This window comes from Perissodus microlepis, chromosome 23 (genome assembly GCF_051167445.1).
Source record: "Perissodus microlepis isolate ML-2025 ecotype Zambia chromosome 23, ASM5116744v1, whole genome shotgun sequence".
Lineage (NCBI taxonomy): Eukaryota > Metazoa > Chordata > Actinopteri > Cichliformes > Cichlidae > Perissodus > Perissodus microlepis.
Genome location: NC_140482.1, coordinates 2725213 through 2746429, shown reverse-complemented (window position 1 = coordinate 2746429; position 21217 = coordinate 2725213). Strand labels below are relative to the sequence as shown.

The following is a 21217-nucleotide window of genomic DNA, read 5'->3' as shown; positions in this document are numbered from 1 at the left end:
AAAAACACATTAAAGCTCTTGTGTAACATGGGCAGTATGATAGGCATGCTGTGTCTAAGAAAACACAAGAGAAGTCATCCACTGGTCAGAGTCTGTTTGTCTGTGATTCAAGCCTCTCGTGCCCAGTAATGGATATCATGTTTAATCCACACAAAGCAGAAAACGTGATCAAAGTTCTTCTTGTGTCACTGTGGGGGTCACATATACATATATAGCTCTGCCCACTAAAGCGATGTATCCCTGTTTAACAATGACCGTCAGCAGCACCAGCCTGTAAGAGCAGACAAAGAGCGTCTGTGAACGGTTTCACTAAGCCTGTGTTTAGTAGCATTAGCAGCACAAATGAAATCCTGTCTGCAATAATTTAATTACGACACGGCTTTCTGGATGAAATCCAGGGAATTGTTGGTGTATGTGATTATGAACTGCCAGTGTAATGTAACACAAATGGACATGTGATGGATGCGCGTCTGTTTCTGACTTCTAATATTCATACAGACAGCAGGTGTTTACAGGTGTCCGAGCAGCCATCACACTGGATGAGAGGAGCCTTCGGTCACAACACTTCCACACACTGGTATGATTCACACACAGAACAAGCAGCACTCCTACGTGAAGATCCACAGCCTACACAATACCCAATGAAAGGCAGTTTAAATTACGTGTGTTTTTATTGTTTGCTATTGTCCCGTTTGGAAGCTCAGTTTCCTCCTACAGGAGACAATAAAGTAACCTTAGCTTAGCACAAACAGCTGCATCTTACTGTTGTTCGTCTGAATTCCTCAGAGAAAGCTCGTAAACACAGTAACTGATGTCAAATGTCAGGGTAAGTCAGATTTACCTGGCATGAGTTTAGCAGAGGGAAAGATCTTTTCTTGTATTTGTCTGCTTTCAGCAAGCAGTTCCTCAGCTGTCATGGGGAGCTCCAGCCTATCACGGATAATCTGGGCAGCATCCAGAGCCTTCTTCCCCATCACTGACGTCTTCACGTCCCATGTGTACTGCTTTCCAAACCGGTCACATATTTTCTGGAAGGACACGGTGTAAAGTCGCTCGGTGTCTATAATGAGGAAATAAACAGCTTTTACTTAAATGTCACTGAACATTGTGTAGAACTGAAGCACGTTGTTCACCACAAACCTACAGGTACACCAACAAACGAGCACATCTGACCTGATGACATTTTCAATGTTTAACATTCATTAAAACCGCGCACCCATTTAAAACAGGGCCAAACGCCGGGTATCAGCTTAGGCAGGTGAATAATTTGCCAGGTATCAGTAACTTAGTTACAGAGTCTGCGTTTAGTGATAACACAAGTTCACTCACACTCGTGTAATGACTGGTTTATTTTATGGTAAACAAGTTGATAGCACAGACTGATGGTTTAGATTCAACATCATATATATATAAAAACTTTACACGACACATCATATCAGTAATGTTTTTCCACGGGCTGCGGTGGACCAGGTCTTCACCAGACTCGAACGCGACTCGAGTGAACGAATGGATTTCAGCACTCGCCTAAAACACAACATCACCAGAAGAAGATAAAAATGCGTTTCAGGACCTAATAACAATCCATCCATGTCAAAAATGACACGGTCCACAGGTTTGTAGCTGCCGTGGGACACAGACATGTTTCACTTGTGACTGTAGTTCCGCGTGGCCGGAGCAGGACAACCAAAACTCAGCCAGATGTTCGCGTCACGAAACAAATAGCGGCCAAACGCGCGTTTCCACCAACGTCCCCTCAAAGACAGCTGTCACACGCTTTCTTATTGTAAACATCTGGTTATAAATAACAAGCCTTTCTGCATTTCTCTCTAAATAAAATATTCGGTCTTCTCGTGAATACTTTTTAGATGACCCAGAGCAATGGCTTGTGGGAAATGAAGTCCACACGAACCTTTTACAGCAGGGATGTAAAATTGATGCCAAAATTGGGACACTATGTTAAAAGTGAGGGACTTTTAACTAATATTGACTATATATGAGATTTACAGCTTTTCCCACTGATATAGACCTGCCACGACTCATACAAAAGTAATAGATAATAACCAGTGACAGAAATCTTTCTGTTTTTCACTTTTCATCAGTTTGTTATTTTCAGTTTAAGCTCAAACAGCATGGTAACAGACTCCTCTCATTTAGCAGACGAGCATTTCTTAGTTATGCAGAAAAACTGATAATTGCTGTTGGGATTGCACTTCCTTTTATTCTTCTCCCAGACTGAAAGGCGAGTTTCACTTATCCAGCCCGCTTAGAATGAAAGTACGTGGTCAACCCGATATCCTGACACAGTGTGTAATAGACACGCTGGTCCACAGTGTCCGTTTCACGCTTTGCCTCTTGAAAACATGAAATGTAGAAGTTGCAGTTTGTTGCAGTAATCTGACCCTGGAGTGTACTAATATGTTTTTTGCTCAATACCGACTATATTATTTCCTCCTGCTGGTAGCGCAACTTCTGCACGCGTGTCCATTTCACACTTCACGGTGGACCGGTGTCACATTTTGCTGTGATACTGGGTTGATGTGGTCCACCAGGTAAAAAGAGTTTGACATCACTGTGTTCCTGTTCCCTCAGAAGTCACGTGTCTGAACTCAGAACTGACATCACTTCTGAGTGAAGCGTGTTCCAATAATAAGGAATGAAAGGAAAACGGGATTTATTTTGCTTCCTTAGATAGAGTCATTCATGCATCACTAGCAATACTGAGCAATTCAGCACAGTACTTGTTTTTTGTGCTTAAAACCTCGGCTGCAGAGCAATCATAGAAAAAGCCTGATCCATGCATAGTTTATTTAGTGTGTCAGGAAGACACCCCAGAGGCACAACAGATTAAACGTTGTACAGTTACTGTTTACTTCCTGCCTTCTTGGATTGCTAACTTGGAGTTTTTGAGGCTGCCCCAACTTTCCGAGTTGGAAATCAGACAATCCCGTTTAAAATGCCGACTTTCAACTTAATCTGGAACGCTTTCCTCACTGATCTGACTGAATGCAACAGATTTCCCCACTGATTGTGAGGCTCATGCTCAGTTTTTTTTGTGTAATGTATAAAAAATAACAACTATGACTAAGAAAAGAACAGAAATAATAAGATTTTATTACTGCCTGTGTTGGAGGCTCCTTCTGAATCAGAGGTTTGACAGACTCTCCTACCTGAGTTAACTCACTGAGCCACCTCATCCCCAGACTTGGCTACATCTACAAAGGGCGTGCCAGTGGGATTCAGGAAATGCTCAGTATTCCTTCCAGCCTCCAACTACATCCCCAGTCGAGATCATATGGAGTCATATGGTTTGATTCCACCATGTTTTATTCAGCCAGTGGCATTTTTGAATTGACAAGCGTATCACAACAAGATTTGCTGAACGTGTTTGACTGGATAAGTAAAAACAACATGATTTTAAACGTGTCTAAATCCAAAGCCATGTTAATAGGAAGTAGAGTACGCTTAGTCAACAGCCCACAGCTAAATCTTTCCATAGCTGGATCGGTATTAGAACAGGTCACCCAGATTAAATTACTTGGTGTTACCATAAACCACCACCTTTCATGGTCTCAGCACATCAACTCTGTTATTAAGAAAATGGGGCAGGGCTTAGCTATAGCTAGGAAATGCTCTTTTTATATTACTTCTTCAATTATGAAAGATGTCATTAATGCACTAGTATTATCTCATCTAGAGTACTGCTCCATCATTTGGTCAGCAGCTAATAAGACAGATCTGAACAGACTTCAGTTAGTCCAAAATAGGGCGGCCAGATTAGTGTTAAGGTGTTCATATTATACAAGTATTGATAAAATGCACGATAAACTTTCTTGGCTTTCTGTACAAGCTAAATTATACTATGGCTTACTTGTATTTTTAAAGAAAGCAATAGTGGTAAACACACCACACTTTTTTTATGCTCAGTTGCAGCATCCAGATGAAATACATAATCATGCTACACGATTCTCAACTAACCACAATTTAGTAACTCCTCGAGTTAAAAGTAACTTTTTGAAAAACTTTAGAGCATCTTTTCAGTGGAATAAGTCGCCTTATGCAATTAGAGAATTGGCTTCTATTCATAATTTTAAAAATCACCTAAAAGCCTATTTAGGCAGTTTTTAATTTATTTGTAAATATTGTAAGAGGGTAATGTCACTTGTAATGGAAATTGTGTATTTTGTTTGAGTGTTTTTTATAATTTTTAATATTTACATGCTTATATTTTCAGAATTGTAAAACCTTATTGTGGATGTAAGAGCCAAATGATGTGGATATTTTGCATCCAACTCATTGTGTAACATTTTATTCGATGGTATTTGATGGTTTGGGCCCCAGGAAGACTAGCAACCACTGTTGTGGAAGCTAATGGGGTTCCTTATAAATAAACAAATAAACAAATAAACAAATATGCACAATGTAAGTACAAGCTGTCATTGTCCATATCAGTATGCAAACAATGTGGGAAGAAAACTGCTTCCCCTTTCCAAGTTCCTTGCCTGGTTTTCCAGAACCTTTAAGGTCCTTGCTTTATGGCAACAAAGAACTCCTCTTAAGCTCCAGGTTTTTGCTTCAGCTCCTGTCACATCTGCGCTCCGCTTTACGCGACAGTACATCTCGGATAGTTCTTCAATCATTTACCTGTGGCCCAAAGTTGCCATTGGGCCAAGTGTGCTTTGGAGCCCCAGATGCTCAAGCACAGTGTTTGTTATGAACTCTGTCTAGTACAGAAATCCAGCTGAACAGCACTCAGGTGCAGACTGAGAAGGCCATTACCTGTTTCCCCAGGTTTCACTGTCACTGCTAACATAACTGTTTAAGTTCCCCCACATGGAGTGGTACCTCCCACCAAGTCCTTAAGCCACTTTAGGCAGCAAGGCTTCTTTAGACATGACACCTCAGAAGATATTCAATTCAATTCAACGTTAGAGGTTCACAACAGTAGTTGAACATCAATAGCTGAAACTCCCCCAATGATCACGTGACCAACAGCTCCTTTCACAGAGTCGCGCTCTCTGTCATAGGTAAAGGTGTAAAAATCACTAAAGGTCCATTGCAGGGATTAACTTAAATACCCTCACTTACACCTGATATGATGCTCTTTAACATGATGAATAACAACTGTTTCTATTAAGTAAGAATTCAGCCTTACATGTCAGCGTTTCACAAAGAAGGACTGCTGCAAATTACTGACAAAAGGCTGTTCGCTGCATTGTTACCAGCACTGCCACATCGTTCGCAATAATTGGAAGCTCTGCATTAACAGAGTTTGTCTTGTTAGTGTGAAAGAGATGGCAGGGAAATGAGATAACTCTGTAACCTGGGTGATCTAATGAGCCTATGGATTTTAGGTCTAATGGTGAGAGTGAAATGAGAATCGGGGTCTTGTTGCGTGTGCTTTGTGCCAAATTGCACAGTTAGGGGAATCGGTCAAAATGACCCAGAGCTAGGAATGTCGTGTAGGAGCGCGACCCGTGTGTTCGTTTGGAGGAGCACTAAAGAAAAGTACAATTTCATGATAAAACTTTTTTTTCAAATGTAAACATAACGACACCAGCAAAACAAAGAAGTTGAGTATTTTTATTTTCTTGCAGCAAGAGCGTGAGCAGAGGAAACAGCACAGAAAAACAGGATAAGCCTGATGATTCTTCCAATCCCACAAATCAATCCAACAACACGAAGATGACAGTCTGAGAGAAGTAGCGGAAGATTGCTATGAAGCTAGCCTGGAGCGACACTTTGCTGTCTGACTGAAACACTGTGTCTGTAGATATAAATAGTGGAGTGGTAAAATCACAGCCAGAAACACAGTTACTTAGTTTTCTCATCTCTCTCTGGAGTGAGACTGCTGCAGAGACTCTGCTACAATTAGACTGAGAGATGCTTGTATCCACTGTTTTATGATGAAAGAGAAAACCGTCGTTCTGGCTTTTAATTATAATTTAGACATAAACACTCAGGACTGCCCAGCTGTTATATGATGGGTGATACACTGTTTACTTGATTCATTTAAAACGGGTCACGATTGACCTCTACGACCATAAAGCACCATTTCTGTTGTTCTCACACTATCATATACACTAAATATCCTGTGCAACTACATATACAAATACAAGTACATTATCATGCTGTAATTCTCTCATTATAGTTTGGAAGTATCTTCCATCCAAGGAAATACCTCTTAGATTTTTTTTTTTAACAGAATTCCACATTTGAAGAGACAATAAAGTGATTCAGTACTCTACTTTTTAACTTTTGTGTTTTTCATTTTTTGAATTTTTTAATTTGAGTTTAAATTTCAAAAGTTGTACCTTTTGAAACATGTTGGTTGCACTTCCACTTGGTGGTTAGTTAGTGTTTCCATGCAAACTATGGGTGACAGCAGCAATCACAAGGAGGTTCTCTTTTCATCCAGTGGCAGCCAACAACTGCCCAGAGATGCCAAACCAGTCTTTTGTTTTGTGTGACTGAGGCCTAAGAGCAACTGTAATCAATTCCAGTTACTGAGGAAAGATACTTACTGTCATGAAATGACAAAGTCCAGAAAAGAACAAAAACAAATCTAACGTACAGTAAAACCATTCCACAGTTCAAATAGTGACCACCGTCTTTTCTAGATGCCCCAGAACACCACAGTGGACCCCAGGACTGGCAGTGTGACCCTGGATTCACTGTGTGCAACCATGTAAAAATGGGACATTTAACCAGTGATGGGAATAACGGCGTTTCAAGTAACGGGGTAATAGGCGTTACTTTTTTCAGTAACGAGTAATCTAACTAATTACTATTCCTATCGTTACAACGCTGTTACCGTTACTAACAAGGAAATGTGGTCCGTTACTATTTTTCAACAAACAGACGTTGAAGCTGTGTTGAGTTTACCGCATCTTATATCAGCTGCAGGAAGTAGCTGTAAGTAATCTGGGCGCTGCAGCTTTAAGCAGCTGCGCTCCTGCAGATGGTGATCACGAGCACTTTCTAGCACAACACCTGGAGCTCAGGGGGCAAAACAATCGCACGAGTGCTGCTGTTTGACTGAGGAAGAATAAAGTAGTCGTGGTAAGACAATCACATGACCACTTAAAGACAAAGCAACAAGGTGACATATACCAGTTTATAAACTGTGTTGATCGGCCAGTAAAACCAGAGTCATGATAAACAATATACACGGCTGTTTTTCCTCAATAGCTTCGTCACGTTTACTGTCTAAGGACAGCGCAGCGAGACCTCTCTGCTTATGAGCAAAAAACAAACAAAAACCAGCCCTTTAATGTTGGCAGCCATTCCCCAACTCACTGTGAATGGGACTCATGGACATTGATCAGTGGTTGTTGATCAATGGTCATGAGAATTTGCATAATTATGATGAAGGTGACCTCCCAGCCCATTGTTCCTTCAGTGGGCTGGTTTCAGTCATTATACAAATGTCCTGTTTATAAGATCGGAAACCTGCAGACGGCTGAGACTGAAGACGTCACCTGGATGATGACGAAACATTGAACAGAATCAACTTTTGGAGATTTACTTACCTGGATGATTGAGAATGCATCAAGATGTTTGGAGTGTGTAGTTAATGTGTTGTCTTGTGTAGTTAGTGTGTAGTGTTGTGGATAGTTTTGTGTTGTGTGTCAGAACAATGAGGCGACTGCTGTCTCCAGGTAGAAACAGGAGTGATACACCTGCTGCTGTCAGACCTGCAGGTATCAGGCTGTGATGTTCTCCTTTATAGTGGACAGAAATATTTGCAGTCGCACAAAAAATTTGTGGCATCTTATTGAAGAACAGCTGATTGTTCTGTAAATAGTTTGAAATGGTTATTAAAAAAAGGGTAAAAGGTAAATGGCTGCAAATAACTTTGTTGTTTGCAAAACTTGTGCGTATGATTTTAAAATGGACAATTTATATTTGCATTTAAAGTTATGAAATATGATCATTAAACATGTTTGTGGTTGTTACAGTAAAAAAAATGTAACTTTTTCTACTCTGATTTTATGTTTTTTGTCTGATTTCAGATCAATGTTGTTAATACTGTAGTCAAAATGAAAACATGACTGTAAATTCAGACACGTGAGGTTGTGCTGAAAACAATGATACCAAACAAGGCAAAGTAAACACACTGTTAGACTTTTCATCGCCACTTTACGGTAACATACTGGCGTCACTGTTGCCAGCGTCATACCGTGACGCCGTGTTACGGTAGCTTACCGTTCTGCAGGATGATACCGTTTTTTGCTGGTGTGGTATAACACTCTTGGACAAATTATGGTAACGCACCGTAGCCTTTTTTATGTCGTTATGTCGTAAATTACGTCAACAAAGTAACATCATACTGTGATTAAGAAATTGGTATAGTACCGTTTATTCACGGTATGTCACTGTAAGTCCGCTGCAAGGTAATAAACTGCAATATATTAACCAGTAACTTACCGTTATCACGCATCATCAGTGCCAAAAATATTCATCTCTGCTAGAGGACACCGCGTCCCAACAGGCGGTCATTTACTGTTTAACAGGTCGGAATTTACCGTAATTTCAGTTAACAGTAACATACTGTAAGAGACTGGAGGGTTCCAAAAAAATTGGATGGATGGATGGATGGATGGATGGATAGATAGATAGACACATACACACAAAATATAATTTATGTGCTTTACACCACTTTATTTCAGTTCTGATTTTTCCCTGCTGAAATACACATTTCCAAAATCAAAAACTGAAAAGAACTGAAAACATATTTTCATTGAGGAAGCACTTGTTTTTACTAAACCATGTAATCCATTATTTTCTCAGATGGTTGTACAAACAATAACGATATTATGTCATATCCATATCATGGCAGACAACATATGCTCAAGGTGTCGGGTTTTCTTATTTATATTTTGTAGGGTCTTAAACCTACAGTGTGAAGTGCCTTGGCATTCATTTTGTTGGCACCATACAAATAAACTGAATTGTAATGAATATAATATCAAGCCCCACACTTCTGCCTTTATATACACTTTGTCCAAAATACTGGCTCACACCACCAAATCAATGCACAAAGCAGGGTCCACAAGGACATGGATGAGCGTGTGTGGTGTGAAGGAACTTGACTGACCTGCACTGAACCCTGATCTTGTTCATTGATTTGTAGGGTGAGCCAATACATGTGACAATTAAAGTGTAAGTAGCTGAAATAATTTTTAACAAACGGGTAAAAGAAGGAAAAAAAATCAAAACTGTTGCACTCAAAAAACCTATTGGACAGAGACAGCGTCTTGCAAGAGTTGCAAGAGTTGCAAGAGAGCTTGTCTTCATTGTTGTTCGACTCGTGTAAATGTCCAGAAAGCATGGGCCATGGATCATCTGTGGAGACACAGGTAACAACACATTGGTCACTTAAATTATACAAGAAATTCACTAAAAATGGCAAAAACAGTTACCTAATTTGAAGTTCTCCACTCAAATTCAGTAAGCCGCTGGAGGAAAGTTGTGACATGAGGGTTAATGTGAACAACCTTTCGCTTCACAGTGGTCCCAGTCCTTCTGCTTGTCCCAACCTTGGAGGTACATTTTGTTCCCTCTTCAGGGTTTATCCTTACAAAAAACCTTGCACACGCTGACTCCTGGTATTCCAGGTTCAATACATAGAATGAACCAAAGAAGACTGACATCGCATCAGCAAAGGTGTTCTCTTTGTCCAGCTCAACAATTACACGCCCCTCTGCACTCACCATCCAGCAGGTGGCGGTCATTGAACTTTGTCCTTAAATGTATAGGGGCAACATGTTGTCATTATGCAACATAAAATAATTTCAATACTTCACTTCTTCACACTGTCTAGACAGTCATAAAGCAAATAGCTACGTACAGTTAATTATTAATGGCCTTATGTACATAAGTCTGTTTTAACATATTATAATTGTACATAATTGGGAATTATTCTGCACATTAAACACACCTAACAAAGAGTCAGCCCAGTTAAATTACCGGAGATGAATCAACTGTATGGTTATTTTGGAGTTTATAGTTTGTGCTGCTGTTAAACTTTACAGTATTGACTTCAGTAGTTCTGCTGTTGGTGTAGCTAGACTACAGTGTTGATCGGTAATATGTAATGTGAAATATGATATTGTTATTTTGCTGGATTCACTGAGACACATGTCCAACAACCTTGCTTTATAAAGGAAATTACAGAAATTTGAGCTAACAAAACAGAGACTGGATACCTGTGTCCACGAGAAGCTCCTGTGCCAAACAGAAATTGTAATATGGTCTAATCAGCTCTATTTCATAAATGACTTCTTACCAAGCATAATCAGCCTTGGGGTGCTTGGCAGGCTTTTAACATGCAAACTGAACAATATAAATGTGCACTGAAGCCACAAAATTTAGAAATACACATAGTTGCAAAAAGTTCAGTGACCACTTACCTTTCCTAAATGACAAAAAATAAGAGTATTGTCAATAGGGACCAATTCCCAGTTTTTACATGATCAAAATTATTCATAAAAGGCTTCAATAAACAGAAAATGTGTGCCGACAAGAGAACAGTGCAGAAAAATGAAAAGATATTTGAGCTCGACGCTTTAATGGGTTTAACAGGACTTAGTCAGCACTCCGCACCGTACAGGTAGTACAAGCACACCTGAAAACACTGACCAGCTAACAGCATTAAGCATTTGGGCGCAACCTCGGTAGTTCACCGATTCAGCTGTTGCAAACGTCCAAGTTTCTATCAAGTCTCATAAATCCATCGGCAACTATTACCTAACTAGTCTTTTGAGTCTCCACATTCATAGATATTGACATTTTGTCTTTGAATGAAAATATCCTGGTAGGGTAGCTTAAAAGTCAAAACAAACAGTAATAAGAACGCATTTCGGACTTCTCTCGAATAAGTGAAAAAAACACTTACCTTCAGACTGATTGGCTGGTTCCGATCCAACTTTAATGTGTCCCATGTCAGTCCGTTTTAGGAAAAAAGTGTTAAGTGGTTTCATTTAATTTTGAGATACTCCCGCATGGACGAGCAATTTGGAGTCTAGCAGAGTTATCACGAATAGCATATGATCTTCAGATATAATCCAATCAACCTTTCATTTAATCCGATTGAACATCCAGTTACCTCTGACTACTTCTAAGTTGCACATGTTAACGGTCTCATCATCACTCTGTGCTGCAGCGAACTGGATCTATGGCACAGAATAGTTGATGGTCATGTTGTTCTCCTGCTTTGCAGCTTAAACGTGCAAAACTAAGAGAAGCAGATCAATATTTTCTTCTTGTTGTTATTTAATGGTGGTTGGCAACCAGCGAAAGGAGCATTAACCACCTCGAGCAATATTTTCTATCCCCATTGTTGTTTAGAAAGTGAATACCCGACGTGTGCGTCATACGTCACGTTGTACGTCAGGTGAAGGTGTGGTGTCGGCTATCGCACCTGTCGCATTAAAAAGCTTTAAAAACGTAACAATCGCTTTAAAAACACAACCCAACGCGCTAAACTGTGATAATGTGTTACATTATCACGTATATCAGGACATCTCTTCTGAACCAAGACGAAGTGGTGCTAGAAAGGAATTATTTCTTTAGGAGAGAGCATTTAATAGCAGTCTGGCCTGCAACAAAATGCACCGCTAAAAATACAGTTTCTGCTTGTCCCAGAATTTATTAATTTTGAGAGTGAAGTTGTAGGACTGATGCTGGTTAGTGGTGTAGGTTTCATGGATGTGACACCTTAACTTGTGTAAAATGATGACCAGAGCATATTATTAGGTTAGTTCACTGTAGTTAGGCAGAGGTGTCTTAAAAAGTACCACCTTATACAAAACAAATGAAGGTCCAGTATAAGAAAGAATAAGAAGAGGAAAAAAAGGAACATCCTGCTAAATGAAGTCATTTTTAAACATTACTCTAAATGTAGCCATTAGTTTTTGTTGCTGGCCATACAAAAAATAAGTATACTTCAATTATATTTCCCAAGTATACCTTACCTAGTACGTATACTAATAATGCTTCTTGGGACTATATTGGCCCCCGTTTTAGTACATAAGTACATTAGTACATTCTTGAAATTAACTTTTAAATGTACTTTTTGTTCACCATAATTGTACTAGCATAATGTCATAATGTCTACAAGAGTATACTTAAAATATACTCGACTCTATCACAATACTAACCTTACAAGTATACTATTAATTAATATTATTAATAATGTTTCACATTGTTTGAATAAACAAATACATTTATTAATATATGAGGTTCCATTCAGTTCAAGGAATTAAATTTTAGTGTGGCTGCAACTTACTCCTTAAGTTAAAAATTGTGCTGTATATTGTAGTTTATATGTTATACTACTTTCACAGTGAATCGCATTTTATAGTAATACACTCTGAATGAGGATTTAAGTAATTACTCTTAGATCTACAGTAGAAAACAACAGAAATCCGGATGGTGTAATAGTATAATCTCAGTAACATCACCAATTGTTACATTTGCTGTATTTTACAGCTGTTTCCATGAGTACGGTGAGTTACCGTAAAAATAATGTAATCTCATGGAATTTTCCCACAATTACATGCAAATTACAGTACTAAACTGCTAACATCCTTTAGAGTTTTTTACTGTTGATTTTGCAGTACTAAGCTATGGAAATTACTGCAAAGGCTAACAGTGCAGTTTTTAAAGATGAAATGTAGAGGAAACATCAAAAGGAGTTAAAAATGGCCAATTATAACCTGGACCCCAGGGTTAAACATTTTTTTAAAGTAACGTAATAGTTACTTTTCAAGTAATTAATTACTTTTAGAATCTTGTAACTCAGTTACTAACTCAGTTACTTTTTTGAGGAAGTAACTAGTAATTATAATTAATCACTTTTTCAAAGTAACTTGCCCAACACTACATTTAAATGAAGCGATTATACTTGTATCCCCCAGGTTTGGTGCCGCTACACTGGGCTTTCCGCAGTGGATGAACGGGTCGCATCCTGGTCATTTGTGGATATATAAGCAGAATCACAGTTTACTGTTCCCAGCCTTCTTGGAGTCCCTGATGGACGTCTTTGAATGTGCTGCTGCTGTGGTCTCCGTTGTTCTCAGCAGGACAATCGACTTCATGTTGCGGTGAGTGTTAAGGACTTTAATGGGACACCGCCAAGGTAAGGTACAATGTTCACGAGCGCAAAATGAGTGCCACGCTAGACATACAGCACACGTCCATGCAATAGTAAAACTTGTCCCACATGTTTGTGAGCATGTCTGTGGTCACAGATGTTTTTACGCGATTTTGCAGTTCATCCACAGTAGTTGGAAGGAGAGTCACAGAAACTGAGTCCTTTACGAACCCATGATAAGGAAACATTACAAACAGTGTATCTGGTGACCTTGGTAGCCGGTGTTGAAATGCCCTCAGGTCTCCTGCTGCCAATCCAACGTTGTGGCAGCTCATTGTTAAGGAGTTAAGGAAAATGTTGTCACTGAAAGCTAAGAGATTCATTTACAGTACAGGTAGAACTGTGCAAAACACTGAGTTTATTTCATGATTATTTTTAGTTTGATCTTAACAGCCTTCTTTGTCACATTAAAAAAAAAAAATCAATTCGTTTCTATGATGTGACATCTAATTAGCACAATGAAATGTTTCTTCTACAAAATCAGCAGTTAAAATGGATACGATTCTTTTGAGGGGGGTTAAAATTTGAAAGCATTAAGATGATGACCCACATGCAGACAGAAAACTGACTGAATGAAGCCTTCATTTCACCCAATAGAAAGTTCACAGTAGGAAGTTCAACAGGACAATAAACAGAATCCTAAGCTGACTGGAAAACCACAGAATAACACTAAGACAAAGATTTAAGGGAAAGACGGGATATTTATTCACATGGAGGTAAGAAGTGAAGTGGGAACAGAAGGACAATGATACACATCTGTAGACAATCAAGACAACGAGAGAAGAGGAGCTAAGTAAAGCTAAACACAAGACACAGTAGACTCATAAGGTTTCCGAAAGAGACTCAGGCGCAGGCCAGGGTATTCCTTTAAGCGAAGAACAGCGCGTTTATTCACAGTGAACACAATCACCAAGTGGCTATATACAACGTGCAGGGGAAACGGGTCGGGGTCGCCAGGGTCCGTGGGAAACAGGGTTAGGGGAAAAGGTGCTCCACACTTTCTGTACAAAAGCTCCTCCTCAGTCACTCCTCTCAGAATCCGGTTCCAAAAACGATCTAAACACAAAAGGTCGGGTTAGCGGGATAATAACAAAAGGCTTTCAAGATACAGGTTGGCAGATACACAAGTCTGACTGACGCTGATAGCTCAACGATCCAGCGAAGACTAGTGCAGACTCGCCATCTTAAGTAGTGCAGTAATCAGCTGGGATCAGCGGCCGGTGCGGTGATGAGAGCAGGTGTGGGAGCCCGCGATGAGCGTCGCCGCGGCGAGAGAGAGAGAGCGAGAGAGCAAACAAACCACAAACATATTGCCTAATAGAGGGTCGACCAGCGGGGCACAGGGACCATGACAGTGACAAATAATGACCAAACTCAAACAGGAAGCACTGCGAATGAAACGCAGACACGTGACTCAAACTGACATGGAGTGAAAGACCCAGGACAGGTCCTGCTTTTATCCTTAAGCCTTTTTAGTGCAATATGATAGCTGTTAATGATGATAGTTGTTTTGAATGCACTAAATCAATACCCTGAATGGATGTTATTTATATCCACAAGGCGTGAACTGGAGTGATCATCAGGGCCCTGTGAAGCTCGTCCAACGTGCCCAGGATACCTGACACTGAGGATCAACGGTCACTCAAAGCTGGAGCCTATCCCAGCCACCATAGGACATGAGACGGGGTCTGCCCTGGACAGGCCGCTAGTCTGTCAAAGCTGTACCCCACCAGGCAGACAACCTTTTGCGTTCACTTTCACTCCTATGAACAATTTAGATTCACCAGTTAACCTAGTTAACCAGTTAATCCCACTAACTGCAGGTGTTTGGACTGTAGAGAGAACCCACGCAGACAGATGTTTATGTCATTATGAGAAAAAAAAGTCTGCACAGGCAAACCATAACAACACGACTGCAAAAACACAAACTCCAGAATATTCCACTTAACCAGGCTCAGTTTCAGTGGGTTGTGCTTCCATATACTCACTGCACTGTACCTGCATCGTGCTGTGTTTGCAGTATGGACTGGACTAGAGTAGGTGGTCAAGATCATTTATCTGTAATGTGTATGGCATTTGTACAAAGAATATATTCTTAACCTGTTTTCTTTGCTGACAGGAAAGATGGGGTGAGAGGGTAGTGTGACATGCACAGGCACCTAATTGGTTGCAACGAAACCAGAGCACATTGCTTTTTAATGCAGCATGCTGTGCAACCATTCAGCTGAGCATTCATCTGACATGCTCCAAGTTGTGTTATTTTTATCACAACCTCTGCACACAGTGGGGGGCACCTTTTGAACATCTTATTTAAAATTAGGATAGCAGCAGAATTATTAAATAAACGAAACACTGTTAATAATATTGGATCATTTGCAACAACTAAAAGGAACAATTCTAACCATTAAAAGGAGGAAATAGTACATGAATAAACTAAATTTGAAAGGCACCTGGGGAGTGAGGTCCTCCACCAAAGCCAATGCTCCATTTTGCAGTTTTAGGGTAGGGGATCTTTTCCTACTCCTTCTCCACCACTTTCCATAAACATGAAGTGTCTTCCAGTTCACCCTATCAGAGCTGAGAGACACATAAGCACAGCTACACTGGATTTCATCTCACTGGATTTTAATGGGTATAAAAGTGCAGATTAGTAGAGCTAGTTTCCGTAAGGATGGTGGTTATCAGGACAAAATATCAACAATTCACAGCTTCTCTCCAAAACCTTGAAGAGTATCTTCTTCTTCTTAAAAACCTTTATTGGTGAGACATTAACAATTACAGCCATTCGTGAAGTTTATTGCCATTCTCTGTTACACAGCGATAGACTCATCAGCCAGCACATTTGCTTGGTAAATGAATTCACTTTGATTTGGTGGACAGAAATCAATAAGTGCATTCTGTGTTACTCCAGCAGCGAGCCAGCTGATAAATCTGATCATCTTACAGTGTGACAGACAGCCAAGGACGATCATGCTTTAAAGCAGACACTTTCACATCCACTGTGATACAGTCATTTGGAATTCTCCTCCAGTTTATTCTGTGATTACTAACCATGACACTTCGACAGAAGGGACGGGCCCTAAAGCAATCAACACAACACTTGTGCACACACAGCTATTTACATCGTGATGATAAGCTCGTTAACTCTCTGTGGCTGATCGGTATCGGCTTCAGCTGCAATTCCCCAGCCAGCCATTTGTCCTGGGTGAGATATCAGCAATCACCATTTTAAATGAGGAAAGGTGATATGAAATGCTAATTCAGCAGCTAAGATCAATACTGTTCACCAAGGGGAATAAAGTAAAGCAGAGTACCTGGTACAAACTGATGTCCTTGAGCACTCAGTGAAAGACACGGCATCTTTTGCAAAACACAGAGATGCTAACATTACTGAACAGAGATTTTCTTATTCACTTTCATGTTTATCTCAAAGACCCTGCACTGTTCTTTGTTTTCTGACACAAGCTACATATTGTGTTATAATTAGGGCTGTGTCTATTATTTCAGCATCATAATTGCAATGTGCTCATGCATCACAGTACAGGATGTGTAATGTTTAATAAGGTAAGTGTGTCATGATAACTTGCTGCTGTGTGACTCAAAAGGAAAAGTGGCAGAGTTCTTAACCTACAAGAGACGCCAGTATTTACTCCAAGGGTGAGTCTCCATTTTTTTAAATTACATTTAAAAACTGGGGAGAGTTTATTTATCTCAGAGACCATCAAAGCCATTTCTGTATGGGTCAAGTGTCCTCCATAGAGTTGACAAGTAGATCCTTTGTGCACCAGTACCCCTGACTGATCAAGCCCTCTCACTTCCTGTGTAGACAGGATGCTGAAAATTGGCATTGCATTACAGTCCACCCCCATCTTTGAGCCACAGTCTTCATACAGGATCAGTAAAGTGCTCAAATAACCCAGAAAAACTGTTTTGGATGTTATTGCCACAATTTTGAAGTTTGAGGTAAATTTAAAATACATGGCTGAATATAAAGCATTACATAAAAACCTTACAATGTTCAAGTGCTGAATGAGTGCTCCCCCAGACATATGGCATATTTCCATACAACAGAAAACTTGTACCATATATTTGTGAGCATGTCTGGAGTCACTGATGTTTTTATGTGATATTGCAGTTCATCCAGAGTTGCTGGAAGGGGAGTCACATAAATTGAGTCTTTTACAAACCCGTGACAAGAAAAAATTACAAACAGTGAGGTTAGGCAACCTTGGTGGCCAGAGGTGAAATGCCAATTCCAGGCGCTTGCTGCCAATCTATCGTTGTGGAAGCTCATTGTTAAGGACTCATCAACCTACTAGCAACGTGACAGTCCCCTCTAACAGTATGTGTTCATTACCGCTGAACAGCTGCAGGCTTGTGGTTACACAAAACAAAGGCAGAAAGACACTACAGAGGTAACAACAAAAACCTAAACTGGGAAAAGTGACAAACCCTGAAAAAACAAAAACTGGAGCACCAGAGCTCAAAACAAAGTCTGGGAGGCTGGCTGATTGACTGGTGATAGAAAAGGCAGTCTTGGGTGTCAACCGGAGGCTGATAGTACGGGCAAAACAGTTTAAAGGGGCAACCCAGAGGTCGGCGGCACAGGAAGAGCAGCTCGGGGGGCAACCTGCAGGTTGGCGGCACAGGAAGAGCAGTTCAGGCCGACTGCAGGGCTAGCGGTGGCGTGAGCGTGACTAAAGGCCCTCGATCAGCTTGGCAGGCTTGGCAGAGGCAAGACCAGACAAGGCAGGCCCACATGATGCTACGTACTCAGGCAAAGGCGGGGCAGGTGGCAGTGTGGGCTGTCCTGAGCCCCCAGAGGAGACGGGTGGCGGCTGGGTGGACTCTCTTGAGCCTCCGACTGGTAGGAAAGGTGCTGGACAGGCTCTCCTGAGCCTCCAGCAGAGACAGGAACAGGTGCTACTCCCACCCAAGAAGTAGGTGCGGAGGTCAAGTGTGTCCTGGCTGGCCTCACCCTGGGGACCAGCATGGATGCCGGGGGAGACCGGACACCAGCCACTCCCACCCAACAATCATATTACAGTAAAAAGGTTTTAGGAGGTGGTACGGGTGAAGGAGTAAGCTGGGTCACGGTCGCCCTCACCCTGGGAGCCGAGACAGGCACAGTCAACAGCTGGGCGTCTGCTGTCCCTACACGAGGAGTAGGTACAGGTGCAGGGGAAGACCAAAGCACTGCTGCCCTGGGAGCACGGACAGGGAACAGCCGGGCCCTAGCCACCCTCACCCGGGGAACTGGTACAGGTGCAGGGGGAGGCTGGACTGCAGCCGCCCTGGGAACAGGACCAGGAGCACAAGGAGAGCTATTAGCAGTCCTAAAGTCAGCTAGCTGTTTCCCACACACTGACTGATGGATATTATTGGAAGTCTTTGGGTGGAATGCACATGGAATAGGTTTTGAACAGATAACACAATGAACAGTCTTGGAGCTAGGAGTGTGGATTGGCTCCTGCTTATGAAATGCAGTCCAAATTTCATTACCCAGGGACACAGTTCTACCACCAACTGGTGCAGAATTACAGGCGTGACCATCCCCCCCAACAGAAAAACAAAACTCAACCTTGCAATTGGGTAGTTTGGAAGCATAACTTAAAAAGTATTTCAGTCCCTTATTAGCAGATAATAAAACTCTGCCTTCAAACAAAGAAAAGGCTGACTTAACATCAATATGTATCGAGTCTTGGTGAGCTGGTATAGAAACAGTCACTGATTAAAGCGCCTTGAGGCGACTGTTGTTGTGACTTGGCGCTATATAAATAAAATAAAATTGAATTGAATTGATGTCAGGCTCATATGCACACAGCCTCCCATTAGAGGAATGTGCAACTTGGGGACTGATCAGCTCAGCTATACCGTACTATACTGTAACCAAAACTGACAGACATAGTTTCTTCCTCCAGAGACTCAGGAACACAAACATTACATTCATTATTTGGCCTGTTGGGCAAGGAACCAGTGAAAGGTGGCTGCCAGCCACAGGTAACATAGTGTTATTGTTGTTTAGCACAGAAGTAGAGTTACTTGATTTGTTGCCAACAGGCACTGAGGCTAAAAACACAGTCTTCAGAACAGCTACTACTGACTGAGGATAGACACTTGTGGAAAAGTCAGTTTTACTCACAGGGAACAGCGGGCCTGATGTGGAGGCGGCAACGCCCACGATGTCTCTTCCCCTGACCGACCAGACAGATTGTGCTGACAGAGTTAGTGCAACTGTCCCTTTAGCACCCCCAACAGGTGATATTGTGAATGGTTCTGACACATAGTGACATCGCAGGAAGTGGAAGGAAGCAGGAGGTAGGAAGTTTTAAGGAAGTTTACACATGGCCTTAGTCTTTTGAAGCATCATCTGTATGTATGTATATTATTTATTTGATACTTACCTCTAGGTCTCTGGTTGTATTTTGTGACACTCTACATTGAATCATATCTGTTATTAACCTCTGTCTCTCTTCCACAGCATGTCTTTATCCTGTCTTCCTTCTCTCACCCCAACCAATCACAGCAGATGGCCCCGCCCCTCCCTGAGCCTGGTTGTGCTGGAGGTTTCTTCCTGTTAAAAGGGAGTTTTTCCTTCCCACTGTCGCCAAAGTGCTTGCTCATAGGGGGTCATATGATTGTTGGGTTTTCTCTGTATCTATTATTGTACGATCTACTGTACAATATAAAGCACCTTGAGGAGACTGTTGTTGTGATTTGGCGCTGTGTAAATAAGGCTGAATGGAATTGAATTTATTTTAATTGTGTTATATTTTAATTCAGTCTCACACTTTCTATATTATTATTAAACCTGTGGTCAAAGAGTAATGGTCTTTAGAGTCTTAATGGAAGACTCGTGGCCGTGACATAGTCCTTTAACTCCTCGGGCAAAAGGTTCACATAGCCTGGCTTACCCATAGCAATCCGGACCCTCATAACAGCAAAAGATAAGGCGCTGTTCTTTTAAGAAAAAAAGAACACAGATATTCTTCCAATGCAGATAAAGCTACTGTTGACTACAGCATGACAGAAAGAACCTACAGCCTGCTATAACTTCCTTCAGCGGTAAAGCAGGCTGTAGCAACAGGATCTGTATGATGCCCACATTTTCCACCTCCTCCGTCTTCCTTATTCCCCTAAAGGAATTTGCTTCAAAGACAGAAGCCTTCATTCTGAACTTTTTCGAGTCTCCTTTTGAAGCAGTTTGATGGAAGGGTGAAGTGTTGTTTTTGTTCTAATCAGTGCAGAACTGGGAGCTGAGGATAATTGAGTAAGAAAGCCCAAAACAATAGACATACATGGGAATGTGTATGGTATAAAGAATGAAATGACAGTTGTGATGCGAATGGTGATGATAATGATGGTCATCCTTATAAATATGTTAACCCCCCCTCCCCCTTTTACTGTGATGCACAGTGGGAGGGTGTAAGCACTTGAGACAGAAGTGTTTATGAAGTGGCTTCCCCTCACTGATGATAACAGTAATTATGGCGCTCATTTAGAGGCATTTCCATTTCCAGTAACGAGGTTGATTACAGGAAGAGGGGTTCATGTGAAGGAGTTTAATATTTGGAGCTTGGTGAGTTTGCAGATTTGGACAGATTTAAATTCATGAAAAACTTTTACTTAATGCATTTATTTCATTTTTTTTCCTCAACTTAATTTTGGGGAAAAAAACTCTAAACACCAAAAGTCTTTTCTTCTTTGAACTGAAGCCTCAATAAACACCTGAACAAAAGGAAGTTTTAACATTACCAGCATGACTTTATTTTAAATGAAATAAGCACACACCAGAGTGCTCGAGCATTAGTATTCTGCAGTATACTACTCATCAAGCAGCAGATGGCAATGGACATTGTGAGATGAATGCAAGGTGGAGGAATTTGTTTTACCTGTAAATATAAACGCATGGATTAGATGTAAGTCATTTTTAGTGTGCATTCCTGCACATCCATGCATGCTGAAGATGTAATAATGCTTGAGCTAAAGCAGGGCTATATGTGGTTGTGCACTCCAGACTGACATCCAGGAAACCTTATCACAATACATGAGCTTCAGGTA

General features: G+C 41.0%; 1 protein-coding gene across 1 annotated transcript in view; it reads right to left on the bottom strand.

Annotated features, from left to right (window-relative positions):
* Window positions 1–1693, bottom strand: part of pudp (pseudouridine 5'-phosphatase) — a 44352-nt gene extending 42659 nt beyond the window's left edge. Inside the window, exons 1-2 of the mRNA XM_084921630.1 lie at window positions 1571–1693; window positions 842–1060 (exon numbers count right to left, since the gene is read on the bottom strand). Coding sequence (XP_084777756.1) covers window positions 842–1060; window positions 1571–1640 — 289 coding nt within the window. The 5' untranslated portion in view covers window positions 1641–1693. The remainder of the gene's footprint in view (window positions 1–841; window positions 1061–1570) is intronic.
* Window positions 1694–21217: the final 19524 nt, after the last annotated feature.